This window comes from Bubalus kerabau, chromosome 19, assembly GCF_029407905.1.
Source record: "Bubalus kerabau isolate K-KA32 ecotype Philippines breed swamp buffalo chromosome 19, PCC_UOA_SB_1v2, whole genome shotgun sequence".
In the NCBI taxonomy this organism is placed as follows: Eukaryota; Metazoa; Chordata; class Mammalia; order Artiodactyla; family Bovidae; genus Bubalus; species Bubalus kerabau.
The window spans coordinates 56,615,993-56,637,022 of record NC_073642.1 but is presented as its reverse complement, the minus strand read 5'-3'; the positions used below and the strand labels follow the sequence as shown (position 1 = coordinate 56,637,022).

General features: G+C 48.2%; 1 protein-coding gene across 1 annotated transcript in view; it reads right to left on the bottom strand.

Annotated features, from left to right (window-relative positions):
• The window catches only part of DGLUCY (D-glutamate cyclase), a 60,414-nt gene that overhangs the window by 7,798 nt on the left and 31,586 nt on the right, over positions 1 to 21,030 (bottom strand). The window contains 4 exon segments of the mRNA XM_055555898.1: positions 7,043 to 7,138; positions 7,141 to 7,184; positions 11,231 to 11,409; positions 19,680 to 19,905. Of these exon segments, the coding sequence (XP_055411873.1) occupies positions 7,043 to 7,138; positions 7,141 to 7,184; positions 11,231 to 11,409; positions 19,680 to 19,905 (545 nt within the window).

Here is a 21,030-nt window from a genome sequence, read left to right as displayed (position 1 = left end):
TTGCCCACACAAAGCTTCCAGCAATTTGTTGATTACAGTTCAGGTTTTCTTACCCAGGCACTGGTCCCCTCAGAGGTTTCTGCTCATCTCTGGGGCTGTTTTTGATGATGGAAAGGGAGAGGGCTGTTCTCAGGTATCAGTCAAAATTCCTGAAACTTGTGAAGCCGTCAAAGAGGAAGGGTGGGACCTGGAAGGACCCAGACACAGGAGAGGTTGGCCCTGATGGGAAGGACAGCTGCTGGGAGGGGAGGGAAAGCGGGGGCAGAAGAAAGCAGAAGCAGAACCGGAGCCTCTTGCATCCTCCAAACATTTGCTGCATTGTTCTCTTCCTTTCCATCACACAGAAAGCACAAATAAAGGCAGAGATGACCCCTCCTCAGAGAGGCTGTCCTGACCACTGATCTAAAGTGGCCTGTCTCTCCTCTACCTGTAGCTCTCATCTCTGTTTAGGACAATGTGTGTGTGTGTGTGTGTGTGTGTGTTAGTTGCTCAGTCGTGTCTGACTCTTTGTGACCCTATGGATTGTAGCCCACCAGGTTCTTCTGGATCTTCCCCACCCAGGGATAGAACCTGGGTCTCCCGCTTTGCAGGCAGATTCTTTACCATCTGAGCCACCAGGGAAACCCGTTTAGCACACTCTGGTATATTTGTTTGTTAGGGTTCATTGTCCATCTCCCAACACTAGAGCAGATGCTCTGTGGAGCAGGGAGCTGCTCCTGCCTCAGCACACAGAGTAACGCCTAACATACAGTAAATGGTTGTTGAAGGACTGAATGAGAGGCCAGAGGCTAAGAACCAGGTCCCCTTCTCCTCTGGTGCCTCAAGACTCCACTCATGGAGGAGATGAGTTTCTGGCTAGACAGGCTCCAAGCCAGGTCCCTCCCCCTGGGCAGCCTTGCCTGACTGGCTGACCAGCTGAGCACTTAGCCGCGATGACCGCAAAGTCAGCCTCCATGTCACAGGCAGCAACTTATCCTCCATGAGTTGAGTCTTGAGGCACCCAGCAACAGGCGAGGATGTCCCCTGTTCTTTAGCCTCTCCGGCCTCCCTCATTCAGTCCTTCAACACCATTTACTGTATGTTAGGCGTTACTCTGTGTGCTGAGGCAGGAGCAGCTCCTACCCCGCGTGCCCTCAGGGTGAGAAAAAGGATTGGCCTGGACACATTTCAGACAACAAGGAGATGCTGTACTTCTTCCGGTATTCTAGAAACTTCTCTAGTAAAGACAAGTTGAAGGCTCAGTGACAACCTAGAGGGGTGGAATTGTTGCAGTGGAAAAGAAAAACGAGGAATGAGTTTTCTCTTTCCCTGTCCTGAGAACAAAGAGGATAAAGAGAACAGTGAGTGAGCAGGACTGAAGAGTCCTGGTTTTTGGGTTTTTTTCCAACTTTAACTGCTCCTAACTCTGCATGTCTGTAACTAAGTTTGCTTTTCTGTCCCCTAACTCTGTAGGAGCTACATTTTGCACCTATTTTTCCTTTGACTCTATGCTAGATACATCTTGCCTCTGATGTTTATCCTTACAACACCCTTCCCCTTGTAGTTACGTATCAGAAAGAAGGCCACAGAGCCACCGGACTGCCAGACTCAATTACTGGGTTACTGATTCCAGCCTATGATTGTCTTTGAAACAATGAAAGAGAAGGAAACCAAGATCCTAACACCTTGGTTGCTCATCACCAACTCCTGACTGCGAGCCCTCATCTTATATCAGCCCCTAGACTCCTCATGGGGGCGGGGGCACAGTTCTGGAGGCATGAGCCTACTGGGTTCCCCTCTCCACCAGCTGAGAACTAAAGCCACCTTTCTATTTCCTCCAAACTCTGTCTCCGTAATTTTTACTTGTTTTCGGTGGGCAGAGAAAGCCAAGATTTGGGCCAGTAACAGGATGGGGTAGGAGGTGGGAGAGAGGTTCAAGAGGGAGGGGACATATACATATACCTATTCCAAATAGGAAAAGGAGTTCTTCAAGGCTGTAAATTGTCACCCTGTTTATTTAACTTATATGCAGAGTACATCATGAGAAATGCTGGACTGGAAGAAACACAAGCTGGAATCAAGATTGCCGGGAGAAATATCAATAACCTCAGATATGCAGATGATACCACCCTTATGGTAGAAAGTGAAGAAGAACTCAAAAGCCTCTTGATGAAAGTGAAAGTGGAGAGTGAAAAAGTTGGCTTAAAGCTCAACATTCAGAAAACGAAGATCATGGCATCCGGTCCCATCACTTCATGGGAAATAGATGGGGAAACAGTGGAAACAGTGTCAGACTTTATTTTGGGGGGCTCCAAAATCACTGCAGATGGTGACTGCGGCCATGAAATTAAAAGACATTTACTCCTTGGAAGGAAAGTTATGACCAACCTAGATAGCATATTCAAAAGCAGAGACATTACTTTGCCAACAGAGGTTTGTCTAGTCAAGGCTATGGTTTTTCCTGTGGTCATGTATGGATGTGAGAGTTGGACTGTGAAGAAGGCTGAGTGCTGAAGAATTGATGCTTTTGAACTGTGGTGTTGGAGAAGACTCTTGCGAGTCCCTTGGACTGCAAGGAGATCCAACCAGTCCATTCTGAAGAAGATCAGCCCTGGGATTTCTTTGGAAGGAATGATGCTAAAGCTGAAACTCCAGTACTTTGGCCACCTCATGCAAAGAGTTGACTCATTGGAAAAGACTCTGACGCTGGGAGGGATTGGGGGCAAGAGGAGAAGGGGACGACAGAGAATGAGATGGCTGGATGGCATCACTGACTCGATGGACGTGAGTCTAGGTGAACTCCGGGAGTTGGTGATGGACAGGGAGGCCTGGTGTGCTGCAATTCATGGGGTCTCAAAGAGTCAGACACGACTGAGCGACTGATCTGATCTGATCTGATGGCTGATTCATGGTGATGTACAGCAGAAACCAACATAGTAATGTAAAGCAATTGTCCTTCAATTAAAAACTAAACAAAAACAAGTTGATGGACTACCCTGGTGGTCCAGTGGTTAAGAATCCACCTGAATGCAGGCAACGTGGGTTCAATCCCTGACCTGGGAAGATTGCACCTGCCTTGGGGCAACTAAGTGCTCGTGTCACAGCTTCTAAGCCTGAACACCAACTATTGAAGCCTGCACCACTAGAGCCTGCGCTCAGTAACGAGAAGCCACTGAATGAGAAACCCACACACTATTAACTGGAGAGTAGCCCCTGCTCACCGCAACTAGATAAAGCCTGTGCACAGCAACGAAGACCCTAGCTCAGCCAAAAATAAATATATTAATTAATTAATAGAAAATGAGTAGAGGTTTGGAGGAGAAGGCAATAGCAGCCCACTCCAGTACTCTTGCCTGGAAAATCCCATGGATGGAGGAGCCTGGTGGGCTGCAGTCCATGCGGTCGCTAAGAGTCAGACACGACTGAGCGACTTCCCTTTCACTTTTCACTTTCACGCATTGGAGAAGAAAATGGCAACCCACTCCAGTGTTCCTGGCTGGAGAATCCCAGGGACGGGGGAGCCTGGTGGGCTGCCGTCTGTGGGGTCGCACAGAGTCGGACACGACTGAAGTGACTTAGCAGCAGAGGTTTGGAACTCAACAGTGTGGCTGTATCCACTTTTAGAGCACATTCTCCAGTCACAGATGGAGTGCCCTCTATGCTGAAAGTGCCAGGTCCATGGGAGATGGTGACACCCAGGACTTGGTCTCCTTTCCAGTGGCTCCTGAACAGGGTGTGGCCGCAAGACCCTGAGTCCCATTAGTTTGCTGCTGCTGCTGCTAAGTCACTTCAGTCATGTCTGACTCTGTGCGATCCCATAGACGGCAGCCCACCATGCTCCCCCGTCCCTGGGATTCTCCAGGCAAGAACACTGGAGTGGGTTGCCATTTCCTTCTCCAATGCATGAAAGTGAAAAGTGAAAGTGAAGTTGCTCAGTCGTGTCCGACTCTTCTTGACCCCATGGACTGAGGCCTACCAGGCTTCTCCGTCCATGGGATTTTCCAGGCAACCAGACAGCATTCCATTTGCAGACGGGAACTGGCCTAGGTTGTTAAAGTCAATTCTGTAATTAAAACGCTTCTGTCTCAAGTATGTGAAATGTATGTGTGTCAGTTAATTTTAATTTACACCAGATGGGTGCCTGGTTAATATGTAAAGTAGCCTGATCAGGAATTCACACCCCACGGGTGGCCGGTTAGCATTTGAAAGAGACCACAATTGAAAGACCCATCTGATAGGCACCAGAAGGTTTGTTAATTAGCATAATAAATGCTAGAATAAATATGTCAGAATAAGTAAGTGCTAGAAATTATTTAATTCATTGGTGAAATAAATGGTGTTCAAGATAGGTGAACTGGCTAAAAGTAATTATTGGCTAAACATAATTGGCTAATAATAATTGGCTAAAAATAATTACCAGGCAATGCCACTTTTGCCAGAAAATGAAAAAATCTATTAATAACAAGCCCTGTCGCCTGTACCCTTTCAGGTGGCGCCCTACGAACACCATCTGGTCCTGCATCCAAGTATTTCTGGAGGATTTTGTAGACTAGAGGTCAGCTGATCCTGGCTCCAGAAGGTGGTTGCAGCTGCCTCTAGCTAACCATTCACCAAGGTGCTTGTGGCTCAGATGGTAAGGAATCTGCCCACAATGAAGCAGCCTGGGTTCAATTCCTGGGTTGAGAAGATCCCCTGGAGAAGGGAATGGCAACCCACTCCAGTATTCTTGCCTGGAAACTTTTATGGATGAAGGAGCCTGGCGAGCTACAGTCGATGGGCTCACAGAGTCAGACACAACTGAACACACAGAGCCAGCATAAATTCAAAATGAACCCTTCCTGGTTACACCAGTGTCTCAAGGAGTGATGGTCCGCCCCCTGCACCCCCTCCCACCCCCCAGCCTACAGGATGCCGTAGGATGGTTTTTGTGTCTGTTTCTACAACTATGTGGAAGAACCACCAGAGGCGAGATTTCACTGTGTGACGGTGGAGAGAGGTCTGGAGCCAACTCACCGGGGGCTTCAGAGACCTGGTGCCTCGTGCTCATTGTGAATGACCAGGCGCCTCAGGTCCACACCCTGAGGAATTTTCTCAGAACAGTTTTCTAGATCCACGACAGCCCACTGAACGAAAGAAAAGAACGACACAGCATCGCTAGCTTGTCTGTTTCTGTCTCTGCCCTTCAGCATCTTAAATTCATCTTGCTCACTCCTGAGGTCTGTCCCATCGGTGCCCTTGATTTCCTCACTTCACGGGGTCTCTGAGAAGGACAGGGCCCAGGTAGTGAGTGGGAGGTGGGTGTCCTGATTCTCAGTTGAGTGCGATTCCACGACAAGGCAACTGACTGTGGGGTTGAGGAATCGGGGTGTTGATGGAGCAGAGGAGAGAGAGGAGCACCCCGGGAGGGGTAGTGGGCCGAGCAGGAGGCTGGGCAGACACAGGAGGGGCCGGGGATCCTGAGGCCAAGAGAAGGGTCCACAAAGTCGGTAGCTTGAGAACACCAACACCCGGCTCCACCTGCTTCCTCTGGGATCTTGGGGGCCTCGTTAGGGGGAATCTCACAGGTCCAGGGGCCATTAAGTGAGGGCTCCTTTGGACCCTCTGGGCCCCTTCCAATGCAGAATCTCCTTCCCCCCAGGCCTCAGGTCCTCGCCCACCCAGCCCCAAGAGGCAGGAAAGGAGGAAGCCAGTTTCACTGCGGGCGCCACACCCAAGGCCTCTTCTGGGAAAGACCTAGGAGATTGGCAGAAATTCTCTACGCAGCCAGGAAGGCTTTCATTGTCTCATCAAAACCTCAAAAAGCCAAAGGCAACTAATGGGTCTGGGAAACACTCAGAACTGTTTGAATGCAGAGAACAAGTAAATATGGAAGACTAACACGCCTTAATTGCCCCCACAGGCTGATATCCCCCCAGGGGAGGCACGCTGGTGTTCCAGTTACATCAAGCCTTTCAGAAATTCATAAAGGTAACCCGATCCCACGAAGTATGTCAGATGAGACCCTGGGAGTCTGACCTCTACTCCTAATTAATTAGGGAACTGCAAGACACCACCCCAGGCCTCACTTTCGGAAACTATACCTCCCTTGCTGCTGCTGCTAAGTCGCTTCAGTCGTGTCCGACTCTGTGCGACCCCATAGACGGCAGCCCACTAGGCTCCTCTGTCCCTGGGATTCTCCAGGCAAGAACACTGGAGTGGGTTGCCATTTCCTTCGCCAATGCATGAAAGTGAAAAGTGAAAGTGAAGTCTCTAAGTCCTGCCCGACTCTTAGTGACCCCATGGACTGCAGCCTACCAGGCTCCTCCGTCCATGGGATTTTCCAGGCAAGAGTACTGGAGTGGACCTTCCTTACCTACAGATTTATGTATTTATTTATTTTGTTAAATAAGTATTTGAAGATTTTTTTGATGTGGACCATTTTTAAAATTCTTATTGAATTTGTTACAATATCGTTTCTCTTTCACATTTTGGCTTTCTGGCCATGAGGCATGTGGGGTCTTAGCTCCCCAACCCGGGATCAAACTCACACCCCTGCATTGAAAGGCAAAGTCTTAACCACTGGACCACCAGGGAAGTCCCATATAGGTTTTAAAAGTGGATTAATCAATATAATTTTTATGAAACCTCTTTGAATACTATAAAGTTCTATATAAACACAAATGATCACATTACATTATTAGCTATCAAAATATCACACTGATCAGGAATTTAAAATATACTTAAAATTAATATACTTCATAAGATGACACAGAACACATATGGTACATTCATCTTGTATGACCGAAATAATATGCCAGGTCTTGATTTTAGTAGTCATTAGTTTTGATGTTTTAGAGCCGGACAAATAGAATATGCTCGGTTGAACATCATTTCCCTTTCCTTCTCTTGTAAACACTGGATTTCAGAGTCGTTACTGCCTATACCGACCAGAATAAACAAAGACCATTTCTGGAGTGGAAAAAATGGTCCCATATAACTCCTTCCTGTCATTTGTTCAATAGTCAATAAAAAAGGCATTTCGTGCTGACATTTTCTTGTGGAATTTTCAGTGCTCCTTGCTTGCCAGTTGACGAGATTCCAGGAATCTTGTGTGCACCAAGGAAAAGGTCATCAATAGGGTCCCCCAAGTGCTCGACATTCCTCTTCCTCGCGTTGTAGCAGTGGCAGCCCTTTCCACATGCTCGATTGCCAGCAGATGGTCAAACCTGACAGGGGGCGAGGGCACAGGGTCCTTGTGGAGAGCCAGGTGCCTGGCAGGATCACACTTTCCTGTGTTTGTGCGTGAAGGACCCTTCTTTTTTTTTTATTCCTGCAGAACTTGGTTGAACGTCCACTGTGTGCCAGAGCCTGTGCTGGGGGCTACCCTATCAGACCAATTTGAGAAATGGCATCAGAATCTTCAGCGCTGTGTTAGAGTCAGAGGCTGTGAGAGCAGGGAGGCCGGCGGCCGGGTCACCATGGTGGACGCTGCTGGTAGCCCACACAGGTCTCTGTTAACCAGCAGGGCAGCCAAAACCCAGTGGGGCGAGTGTTGGCTGCTACTGGCCCATTCTTGCCCTCTTCCAGGATCTTGTTTGCTTTACAGACACAAAACAGACTAAATTATCTCAGTCATGTCTGACTCTTTGTGACCTTATGGACCATAACCCGCCAGGCTCCTCTGTCCATGGGATTCTCCAGGCAAGAATACTGGAGTGGGTTGCCATGCCTTGCTCTAGGGGATCTTCCTGACCCAAGGATCAAACCTGCATCTCTTACATCTCCTGAATTGGCAGGCAGTTTCTCTATTACTGGTGCCACCTGGGAAGCCCGCAAAAAAGACTAAAAAGGAACTGAAATGGAAGACAGATGACTGTAACACAAGATAAACTTTTTTAGACAGGAGAGAGAGAAAGAAGGGGCACAGATGTGACAGGAGTTAAGAAAGTGGGTTGTGGAATCAGATTGTGTAGGTTTTAGGTCCTGATGCTGCTGGCCTTGGGTTAGTAGTTAAACCCTTGAACCCTCAGTTTCTGCATCGGTCAGATGACCTAACAATAGTACCTGCCTCATACAGTGTCGAAAGGGTTAAGTGAGAAAAAGTATGAGCGCATAGCCCTCCACACCTACCCAGGACTCGGTGTTAGTGGTTGTGGCTTCTATCACGATTAGGAGAAATACTGTTTTAATCATCTAAGAACATGAAAATTACACTTTTATATCTCTTTAAATACCCCCATGATGGAATTCTTTAATATCTTAACTGCTATGGAAAATGATACAGAGATTACTCAAACAACCCATATGATCCAACAGTTCCACTTCTGGGTACAGATGTACAGATGCCAGAGTATTCTTTGAAACCCGAAAGAACTGAAAGCTGAGTTTCAAAGAAGTATTTATGCACCTGTGGCAGCATGATTCACATTAAGCAGAAGGTGGATGCTATCCACATGTACACTGATGGATGAACAAATAAGCAGAATTGGTCTGTACATACAAAGGACCATCATTCAGCCTTAAAGAGGAAGGAAATTCTGACATGTCATTCAGTTCAGTTCAGTTCAGTCACTCAGTCATGTCCAACTCTTTGCCACCCCATGGACTGCAGCACACCATGCTTCCCTGTCCATCACCAACTCCCAGAGCTTGCTCAAACTCATGTCCATCGAGTCAGTATGGCATCCAACCATCTCATCCTCTGTTATTACCTTCTCCTCCTGCCTTCAATATTTCCCAACACCAGGGTCTTTTCCAAGGAGTCAGTTATTTGCATCAGGTGGCCAAAGTATTGGAGCTTCAGCTACAGCATCAGTCCTTCCTATGACTATTCAGACCGATTTCCTTTAGGATTGACTGTTTGGGTCTCCTTACAATCCAAGGAACTCTCAACAGTCTTCCCCAACACCATAGTTCAAAAGCATCAATTCTTCAGTGCTCATCTTTCTTTATAGTCCAACTCTCACATCCATACAAGACTACTGGAAAAACCATAGCTTTGACTAGATGGACCTTTGTTGGCAAAGTAATGTCTCTGCTATTTAATATGCTGTCTAGGCTGGTCATAGCTTTTCTTCTAAGGAGTAGTCATCTTTTAATTTCATGGCTGCAGTCACCATCTGCAGTGATTTTGGAGCCCAAGAAAATAAAGTCTGTCACTGTTTCCATTGTTTCCCATCTATTTGCCATGAGGTGATGGGACCAGATGCCATCTGCTTTTTGATTGGTGAAAGTTTTAAGCCAGCTTTTTCATTCTCACCAAGAGGCTCTTCAGTTCCTCTTCGCTTTCTGCCATAAGCATGGTGTCATCTGCATGTCTAAGTTCTGGCAATCTTGATTCCAGCTTGTGCTTCATCCAGTCCAGCATTTTGCACGATGTATTCTTCATGTAAGTTAAATAAGCAGGTTGACAATATACAGCCTTGACACTCTCCTTTCCCAATTTGGAAGCAGTCTGTTCTTCCATGTCTGGTTCTAACTGTTGCTTCTTGACCTGCATACAGCTTTCCCAGGAGGCAGGTAAGGTGTAACATGCATGAATTTTGAGGATATTTTGTTAAGTGAAATAAGCGAGTCACCCAAAGGACAAACACTGAATGATTTCACTTACGTGGGAGACTAAAACAGTCAAATTCTTAGAGACACAAAGCAGGATGGTGGTTGCCAGGGACTGGCGGGAGGGGGGTTATTCCTTAATGGGGACAGAGCTCCAGTTTGGGAAGATGGAAAAGTTCAAGAGATGGATGGTGGTGATAGTTCACAACAATGTGAATATACCTTGTTATCACTGAACCACACACTAAAAAATGGTTACAAATTTACATTATGCATGTTTCACTAGTAACACAATACAAAAAAGTCTGAAGTCTGAGTGCTTTTTTCTGGATATGTTTAAAAGAACAAAATCGGGCTTCCCTGGTGGTGGCTCAGTGGTAAAGAATCCACCTTCCAATTGCAGGGGACACAGGTTCTATCCCTGGTCCAGGAAGATGCCACATGCCGCAAGATACTCTGCCCGTGAGCCGCAACTACTGGACCCACGAGCCCCAACTACTGAAGCCTGGGCACCTAAGCCCGTGCTCCACTGCAGTGAAAAGCCCCTGCCCCACAACTGGAGAGTAGCCTCCAGTCCCTGTGACTACCAAAGGCTCTTGAGCAACGAAGACCCAGCACAACACTAAAAAAATACAAAAACAAAATCTACATGCCTGTCCATGTCCTTTTGTTGTGCTGGAAGATGGTGGATCATGTATGCTTAGATGGCAGGCCACTGAGTAGGTGTTACCACCTCAATGTGGTCCTGAGGCTACATGTGCACTGTCAGAAAAGGCAGCCCCTTTTTCTGAGAAGCAGAACCAGGAAGAGGAAGGAGCTCTGACCCTGAATTCCGGCCAGACTTACATCAATGGTGATGAAAAGGCAGTTCAGAACAAGAGTTCTAGTTGAGATGAATATATCTTCTGTTCTGGACTTTCCCTTTGGGGAACTTGTTTCATACTAAGTGAAGGTGGATTGATGTTTTTAGGCCATAAGGGTCCATTTAACTACAGTGGGAAGTAATCCAGTCCTGGGAAGCCTGCTCCCTGGGAAGAGTTCATGCATCTTATCCAAAAACAGCGAAATCTTCTCTCCCCACTATCAGATCGGGCTCCCCTCCCTCCACTCTGCAAACAGAGCAACACTGGTGTTATCTGGCATCAGGGGTCCCACCCAGGAGAATTCTCTAGTTTCTCTCTGAGTTGCCAGAGCTTTGTTTGTATGCCAGCAATTTGGAGAATATAAGCATTTCTAATACACATCACGGGCTTCCCAGGCGGCACTGGTGGTAAAGAACCCGCCTGCCAGTGCAGGAGACACGGGTTTGGTGCCTGGGTTGAGAAGATCCCCTGAAGATGGACATGGCAACCCACTGCAGTATTCCTGTCTGGAAAATCCCATGGACAGAGGAGCCTGGTGGGCTACAGTCCCTGGGATTGCAAAGAGTTGGACACAAGTGAGCACACATGTGCACACAGGAGAGAGCATATAATTAAGAAGTATTTTTCAAAATGTTTGGCCACTGCACAGTGAAAACATACACACACAGAATTTCACAAGAGAGTACTTACCATTACTATACAAGCAATACAACGATGTTTCTATTTCATTTTCCAGAGATGCTGGTTAACCTCCACTGAAATGATTTTACTTCTCTAATGGGTCATAACTCAGTTTGAGACACTGCTAGTCTTCTCCACTGTCATCCTTTTAAACTGGGATGAGACACACATACCTGGATGACTTGGGGTTCCCATCTCTGCATAGAAACACCTGAGCAGCTGCTACTGATCTCCCCTGGTAAGCTAACGTTGGGGTCGACACCTCTGGAACGCCTTGGAAATAAAGGCAAAGTGTGGGGCCATCAGCGCTAGGGTTGCGTTTGGGGAACTCATGCTGGCTTTCCAAGAGCTTCTTCAGAAAGCATTATTACCATTACTGAATGACATCAACCTGTAGAATACTTTGCTAGTAAGCCAAGATTTGACATGGAGAATACTTAAGTTCAATTTTCTTGTTGTTCAGTCGCTCAGTTGTGTCTGACTCTTTGTGACTCTCATGGACTGCAGCACGCCAAGCTTCCCTGACCTTCACTATCTCCTGAGTTTGCTCAAACTCATCTCCGTTGAATTGATGATTCTATCCAAGCATCTTACTCTGTGTTGCCCCCGTCTCTTCCTGCCCTCAATCTTCCCCAGCATCAGAGTTTTTTTCCAATGAGTCAGCTCATAAATGTGTACTTTTAGTTCTGAGTAAACCCTAGAAGTGTAATCACTCACCTAGAGCCAGACATCCTGGAATGTGAAGTCAAGTGGGCCTTAGAAAGCATCACTATGAACAAAGCTAGTGGAGGTGATGGAATTCCAGTTGAGTTATTTCAAATCCTGAAAGATGATGCTGTGAAAGTGCTGCACTCAATATGCCAGCAAATTTGGAAAATTCAGCAGTGGCCACAGGACTGGAAAAGGTCAGTTTTCATTCCAATCCCAAAGAAAGGCAGTGCCAAAGAATGTTCAAACTACCGCACAATTGCACTCATCTCACATGCTAGTAAAGTAATGCTCAAAATTCTCCAAGTCAGGCTTCAGCAATATGTGAACTGTGAACTGCCGGATGTTCAAGCTGTTTTAGAAAAGGCAGAGGAACCAGAGATCAAATTGCCAACATCTGCTGGATCATTGAAAAAGCAAGAGAGTTCCAGAAAAACATCTATTTCTGCTTTATTGCCTATGCCAAAGCCTTTGACTGTGTGGATCACAATAAACTGTGGAAAATTCTGAAAGAGATGGGAATACCAGACTACCTGACCTGCCTCTTGAGAAACCTATATGCAGATCAGGAAGCAACAGTTAGAACTGGACATGGAACAACAGACTGGTTCCAAATCGGAAAAGGAGTACACCAAGGCTGTATATTGTCACCCTGCTTATTTAACTTCTATGCAGAGTACATCATGAGAAACGCTGGGCTGGAAGAAGCACAAGCCAGAATCAAGATTGCCAGGAGAAATATCAATAACCTCAGATATGCAGATGACACCACCCTTATGGCAGAAAGTGAAGAGGAACTCAAAAGCCTCTTGATGAAAGTGAAAGACGAGAGTGAAAAAGTTGGCTTAAAGCTCAACATTCAGAAAATTAAGATCATGGCATCTGGTCCCATCACTTCATGGGAAATAGATGGGGAAGCAGTGGAAACAGTGTCAGACTTTAATTTGGGGGGCTCCAAAATCACTGCAGATGGTGATTGCAGCCATGAAATTAAAAGACATTTACTCCTTGGAAGGAAAGTTATGACCAACCTAGATAGCATATTCAAAAGCAGAGACATTACTTTACCAACAAAGGTCCGTCTAGTCAAGGCTATGGTTTTTCCTGTGGTCATGTGTGGATGTGAGAGTTGGACTGTGAAGAAGGCTGAGTGCTGAAGAATTGATGCTTTTGAACTGTGGTGTTGGAGAAGACTCTTGCGAGTCCCTTGGACTGCAAGGAGATCCAACCAGTCCATTCTAAAGGAGATTAGTCCTGGGTGTTCTTTGGAAGGACTGATGCTAAAGCTGGATCTCCAGTACTTTGGCCGCCTGATGCGAAGAGTTGACTCATTGGAAAAGACTCTGATGCTGGGAGGGATTGGGGGCAAGAGGAGAAGGGGAGGACAGAGGATGAGATGGCTGGATGGCATCACTGACTCGATGGATGTGAGTTTGAGTGAACTCCGGGAGTTGGTGATGGACAGGGAGGCCTGGTGTGCTGCAATTCATGGGGTCGCAAAGAGTCGGATAAGACTGAGCAACTGAACCGAACTGAACTGAACTGAACTGAAACCCTAGAATTGGCCAGCATGTAAGTGGAGTCAGGCTAGTATCATCAGTCTTGTGAATGAGCAAAGATGCTGCACACAGATGTCCAAAAAGCCATGTGACCAGAGGTCTATTCTGACCCCCTGCTGTTGTGAGTTCCAGGGACACATTTAGGTACCGATAGTGACAGAGAGCCAGCTCTCTACTAAGTATGTGACATCCATGCTCCTAATTAATTTTCACAACAATTATGTATAAGAATAATTATTTCCCTCATTTTACAGACGAGGAAAACTGAGGCTCAGAAATGCTAAATAATTTGAGCGAAGTCAAGTATGTAGGTTGGTGTCATGACTTTAGATCCGAACGTAAGTTCTCATCTGCTCCACACCCCTACCCCCTGACTATCGTCAGGGAAGTTCAAGAAAATAGAGGAAAAGTCTCAGAGTCTGGTCTTGAGTTAGCTACTGGCATCAAAGTGATTTCCAAAGTGAACTTGACTCTTAAAAATAGCACACTTTCTAATTATAATAATAAGACACATGGTTGTAGAATATGTGGAACACACACAGAAATCCCAAAATAAGGTAGATAGGGTTTTCGTTCACTAAACCCCTCATAGCTGTTTGGGGCAGGATCTCTGTGCATTTGCTGGCCCAGGATAAAGTCTTGTCCAGCCTGAGCTTGTGAGGGCCTGGGATGGGAGAGTGGACCCAGTACTCATGGTCCCTCTGGTTCTATAGGAGCTCCTGGACTACTCCATGGCCCAGCAGTGCTGCCAAGGGGCAGGTTGGGGGAGATCTGGTCACTCCCATAAGCTCCATCACCAGCCCCTCACCTCCTCACTTAAAGCCAAATAAGCATGTTGTCTATGTTAAAACTATGTGGCTGGGACTTCCTTGGTGGCTCAGTGGTAGAGAATCCATCAGTGTAGAGAATACATCCAGCCAGTGTAGGAGACACAGGTTCGACCTCTGAGCCAGGAAGATCCCACATGCTGCAGAGCAACTATGCCCGTGCACCACAACTCTTGAGCCTGTTTTCTAGAGCCCAGGAGCCACGACTACTGACGCCCACACACTCTAGAGCCTGGGCTCTGCAACGAAAGAAGTCAATGCAATAAGAAGCCTGCACACAACTAGAGAGAGAGAGTAGCCCTGCTCATCACAACTAGAGAAAAACCCGAGCAAAGCAACAAAGACCCAGCACAGCCAAAAAAATAAATTAAAATTATATAGAAAAACCCATATGGCCTTGAGACAGCTGCATCCCATCCCAACTCCCCCATGTCGTCACCTCAAGCCATTTGGGAGTTGATGGCAAGCCACTCCAGTACTCTTGCCTAGAAAATCCCATGGATGGAGGAGCCTGGTGGGCTGCAGTCCATGGGGTCGGTACAAGTCGGACACGACTGAGCGACTTCACTTTCACTTTTCACTTTCACACAATGGAGAGGGCAATGGCAACCCACTCCAGTGTTCTTGCCTGGAGAATCCCAGGGACGGCAGAGCTTGGTGGGCTGCTGTCTATGGGGTCGCACAGAGTCGGACACGACTGAAGCGACTTAGCAGCAGCAGCAGCAGGGACAAGCTGAGGGTGAGGAGTCAGATCACTGTCAGAGATCCTAAAGTACCCTCTCTCCAGCACCTCCACCTCTCCCTCCATTCTAGGGGGAAAGACAAGGAGGCCAGTCGGTCCATCAGGGGATACTCACAAGGCTCAATCTAGTAGTATGTGTGACATGACACCCCAGGGGGTGTGGGGCATTCATGATAAGTTGAAAAGACCCAGCTCCTCTGTGTGCTGTGAGGGGGAGCCTGTTAGCCTGGCAAGGGCGCTGAGCAGAGCCAAACAACAGTTCCTGGTTGTGTGACCTTGGGCAAGTCATGGAACCTCTCTGAGTTTTGGTTCCCCCTCGGCAGAATGGGGTTTATCATGCCCCCTCCCAGGACTGCTGTGGACCCAGCTGTGTGCTGTGTGTGAAGCACTGGGCTGGGGCCTGGCAAAAAGCAGGTGCTGAGTAAAGCCTGGCTCTTTGTTTCTTTGACATTGAACAGAGGATACAGGATACTAGTAAGACAGGGCACCTGGGAGCTGCACAGGATGGGGAACATAGCATATCCCCAAGGGGGCCACACAGAGATAAAAACCCTGGGCAAGGAAGGTCGGGGCAAGAGGAGACCCCACACCTAAGCTGCAAAGAATCAATGTATCAATTTATCTTCAAGCTGGGAATCAATGCCTGAGCTTTCTTCTTTAAGCATTTCCCAGGCTTCAGTTCTAAAAAGATAGGAAATCATTGTCATTAAAAGCTCAAATTGCTTCCACTTTCTCCACCCACATGAAACAAAAATTCTGCAAAATCTAATACAGTTGATTCCAAGTACGAAGCCACTTTGGTCTTGCCACTGGGCAAGACCCAGTTCTGAGCTGACGTCCAGCTTGAGCCTTGGCGGTCAAGTGAACAGGAAGGCAGAGTGACATCCGAGAAAGTGGGCAGCTGAAACCCCCTGCCAGATGGTAGAGACCCCCCCACCCCCCGCCCCCCGGCCTGTGAAGCAGTGGGCACAGCCGGCCGGCCCTTCTCTTTGATGACAACAGGGTCCTTAGTTTTCCTCCCTCTTCAGTGCTTCTCAGAGGAAGGCCCCCCTCTTTTACTCTCGACTCCGCGCATGGAGTGTCCCAGGGTGCCATCAGGGTCCTGCTCTCAGTCTCCACTCATTTCCTCCATGATCTCATCCAGCGTCTTGACTTTGAAGCCATCAATATGCCAACTGCTCTCCAGTTTCTCTTTTCAGCCCAGACGGCTCTCCTGAACTTAACTTGTAGATCTGACTGCCTACCGCCTTTCCCACTTGCAAGTCTAATAGGTACCCACACTTAACAGTTACCTGAGCTCAACTTGCACTCTTAAAAAATCTTTTTTAATTATAATTGTGGTAAAATACATAACATATAATTTACCATCTTATCTATTTTTAAGAGTACGTTCTCTGGCATTAAGGACTTTCACATCATTGTGAATGTATCACCATCATCGATCCCCAGAACTTTTACATCTTCCCAAACTGAACCCCTGAACCCACTAAACATTACCTCCTGCGGCCCACCCCAGTCCCCAGCAACCGCCATTCTACTTTCTGTCCCTGTGATTTTAATTACTTTGTGTGGGCTTCCCTGGTGGCCCAGAGGGTAAAGAATCTGCCTGCAATGCGGGAGACCCAGGTTTGATCCCTGGGTCAGGAAGATACCCTGGAGAAGGAAATGGCAACCCACTCCATTATCCTTGCCTGAGAAATCCCATGGACAGAGGAGCCTGGTGGGCCACGTTGTGCTGGAGCATGTGTCAAAATTTCCTTCCTTGTTAAAAAAACATTTATTTCCCTTTTTTTTCAACTTTTTTTTTTTTCCCATTTTTTGGCTGAGCCACACAGCATGTGTGATATTAGTTCCCTGACCAGGGATTGAACTCTTTGCATTGTAAGCACAATCTTGACCACTGGACCACCAGAGAAGTCCCTTCCTTATTAAGGTTGCCTAATATTCCATCCTATGTATAGATCAATTGTGTTTACCCATCATTTGTTAATGGGCGCTTGGGTCATTTCCACCTTTTGCCTATAGTGTTCACAATAGCTGGGTATGCAAATGGCTGTGGAAATGTCTATTTGAGTCCCTGCTTTCTGTTCTTTTGGGTGCATACCCAGAAGAGGAGTTACTGAATCATACGGTATTTTCTATTTTTAATTTTTTGAGGAACTGCCATACTGATTTCCACAGCGGCCGCCCCCTTTCACACCCTCACCAACACGGCACAAGTTCAGGCTTGCTCCGCAGTCTTCCCCATCCCAGTTCACAGCAACCCCATCCTCTCAGTAACTGCCCGAACCTCGGAGCAATCTCGCCTCCAGTCTCACCCCTGCCTCCAACCCACCTAGAAATCACAAGTCTACCTTCAAAAACAGAGACCAATCCGACTACTTCTCACCACCTCCACCCACACCATTCATCTCTCTGGGGTCCCCTGAAGCCAGAGTCTGAGACAAAGACTTGGGTGCCGGTGGTTTATTTGAGAGATGAGCCCAGGAGGGAGCAGGGACCACGAGGGCAGGAAGGAGGAAAAGCCTACAGGAGGGTTCATGCATTTTCAAGCTCACTGCTCCAGGCAACGGGGTCTCAGTTCCCCATCTCCAAAAGTCAGGGAGGCAAGTCATTAGCACCCACCCTCCACAGGTTGAGGGAGCCCTGGAGGCATTAGCCCCCATACTTCCTGGCTGGGTGAATCCCCCAAGGGCACGGGCCCGGTCAGGTCTGTGTGACTCAGAGCTCCCAGCGCAGCTGTGGCTGAAATCACCAGGGAACAGAAGGGCTGGCCACAGGGCACAGTGTCATCTCCTGCCTGCAATAACCCGGCCCATCTCCTGTCCCTCGCCTTGGCCCTGTTGCCACCGATCCTTTAGAACCTAAGCTGGCACCACCCTCCTCTACTCTGTGGCTCCCGGGGCAACCCAGCTATTTACAGTGGCCCTCAAGTCCCTCCCCTATCTGACCCTGTGACCTCTGCCCTCCATCCACTCCTCTCCTCCTCTTCCACTCCAGGCCAGTTGTCTGCCTGCTGTCTTGTCTGAAGCCTGCCAGGCCTCTACTCCCCCTGATGGCCACCGTCACACCCAGGGACGCTCTTCCTGCAGCCAGCCCAGGCCTCACTCCTGCATCCACTTCAAGGAGGCACCCTCTCCAGGAGGTCTTCCCTGACCCTCTTGTTTAAGACAGCAGCCCACCCCCCAGTCCCACCCCCTGGCCCATCGATCCCCATTCTCTTGGGCCTGGTCCACGTTCCCCCGCAGTGTCTCAACTTTCAACACACTATATATGTACTGTATTCTTTTCCTATGCTGAAGGCTTCATGGAGTATATATTCTAATAGAGACCATAAACAGCATAGGAAAAGAATACAGCACAGTCTGGTTCAGCCATGGGTCTCAAGAGCCTTAAATAGTGCCTGGCACATAGTAGGTACTCAATACACACTTGTTGTATGAAATGGACTCTATACGTCCAGACACAGCCTTTTTGCAGCTTCTAACGTAGCGGTAAAAGGAGACCAAACCAGTCAATCCTAAAGGAAATCAGTCCTGAATACTCATTGGAAAGACTGTCGCTGAAGCTGAAGCTCCAGTACTTCGGCTACATGATGCCTAGAGCTGACTCATTAGAAGAGACCCTGATGTGAGAAAGATTGAAGGCAGGAGGAGAAGGGGACGACAGAGGATGAGATGCTTGGATGGCATCACCGACTTAATGGACATGAGTTTGAGCAAACTCTGGGAGATGGTGAAGGACAGGGAAGCCTGGTGTGCAGCAGTCCATGGGGTCGCAGAGTCGGACACGATTGAGCGACTGAACAAAAACAACAACAATGAATGTAGCAGGTGCTTCAGGATATGCCCAACGGGTGGGAGTCCTTTTTAGAGGCTAAGTCTGAAAGATGCGTTTTGAATGGACACAGAGAGACAGGCATTGGGAAGCAGGTTGGAGTCACCAGGCCTCCAGCTGCTGCCCAAGGATCACCGCAGAACGGAGAGTGATGAGGGGCAGCTGTCCACCCTGCAGCCAAGGTGGTCCCAGCACACAGACACCAGCATCCCAGCCTCACATGGGCGGTACTCTCGGCCCTGATGCCCACCTGGGTGCTCCAGGAACCTGGGCAGCTTGGGCCTATTTGGGCCTTATGGCCCTGGATGTCTCAGCCTTTCGACCCCTCTATCCTCGACTATTCTACCACCTAACTTGGAGGTCTAGGGTTGTCCTGGGTTGCTGAGTGTCCTCTGCAGGTCACCCCTGCCTCTCATAGGGCGGCACATGCACAAGTGGGATCATAGAGCCTGGCGGACCTGGGTTCAAATTCCAGCTCATCATCCCCAGCTAGGTAAATCACCTGGACCTCTCAGAGCCTCAGTCTCTTCATCTGTAAAATGGGGATGAAAGTGAAGTGAAAGTCGCTTCACTTGTGTCTGACTCTTAATGACCTCATGGACTGTAGCCCGCCAGGCTCCTCTGTCCATGGGATTCTCCAGGTGAGAACACTGGAGTGAGTTGCCATGCTCTCCCCCAGGGGATCTTCCAGACCCAGGAATCAAACCCATGTCTCTTATGTCTCCTGCATTGGCAGGTAGGTTCTTTACCACTAGTGCCATGTGGGAAGCCCAAAATGGGATAATACAGCTTATATCAAAGAGGTGTTCTGAGTGTTAAGGAAAACGCCCGGTGCCGAGTGCATAGCACTCTGCCTGGTGCCGGACGGAAGTTCTGCAAACGCTGATTCCCTCCACTTCCATCCACAAAGGCTTGTCTGCGTAGGGGGGACCCCGTCCTCTCACTTCACCTGCTCGGTAGCCTCATCTACAAACTTCTTGTGCACACTCAAGTCTCTCTGCTGGACGACCATGGAGGCCCCCTTCCCCGAGGCCTGCAGGAAGGCGGCCAGGGCCACGGCTCCTGGCAAGTGGTCTGGAGGCTGGTAGTTGAAATACATGGGGAAGCCGGTGGTGAGGAGCACAGAGCGGGTGTGGGACCGTGCCAGGGAGGCCTGCAGCAGCTCACCTAGACAACTCACCCATCTCCCCGTTGCCTGAAATTACACAAAAAATACAGTATGTCCCCTACATTTGAATGTTATAGTTGCAAACTTTCAAAGACACAAACGCATATTCCATCTATGTTAGGTGTGAGTGGCATTGCAGCTTGCCCTCTGTCTCCTATTGTTGATGATCCTTCAGCTCTACCATCTCCCATCTCCTCTCCCTCCTCAGTCAGTACCTCTTCTTGCCTGTTCACTCAATGCCAGCCCCTGTATGCCAGCTGTTGTACAGGACTAGTGTACGATAAGATTAAAAATGTTTATTTTTTGTTTTTTTATGTATTACTTGTGTGAAAAGTATTATAAACCTATTATAGTACACTACTGAATAGCTGATCATGTTAACTGGGTACCTAGGCTAACGTTGTTGGACTTACAAATTGGACTTACGAACACACTCTTGGAACAGAACTTGTTTGTATGTAGGAGACTTACTGTAAAATTACAAAATCATGCAACTGTGTTTCAAGTAGAATTTTATGTGAACACTCATTCGGGTTTTTTCTTTGTTTGGGAAATGGATTTGGGGGTGTGGCAGACCCCTCCTGGTCCAGTCGAGAATGATCACTGGTAAGGGGCTCACCAGCCTCTCTTTTAGTTAAGTGTGGCCTCGAGACTGGGATTCCCAGGTGGCGCTGGTGGTAAAGAGCCTGCCTGCCTAATGCAGGAGACCTAAGAGAGGTGGTTTTGCTCCCTGGGTTGGGAAGATGCCCTGGAGGAGGACATGGCAACCCACTCCATTATTCTTGCCTAGAGAATACCCATGGACAGAGGAGCCTGGCAGGCTACAGTCCATAAGGTCGAAAAATGTCAGACACCACTGAAGCGACTTAGCATGTATGCATGGCCTCAAGACCAGGTTCTCTCCTGGAGACACTCAGAGAGCTGCGGGAAGGGGGCATGGGTAGAGTCATGTGGCCTCCTCCCTGCCTGGCCGTGCACACAGTTCCAGGTGCTCCTCCAAGCTCCCACCACTTCCAGGGGCTGGGATGTTGACAACTAGCACCCCCTGGGGGTTTCAGGACGAGATGCAGAGCTGCTGGGTCCCCGAGTGACGGGGAATCAGATCCCCTTCCTGCTGAGCTAGAACATTCAC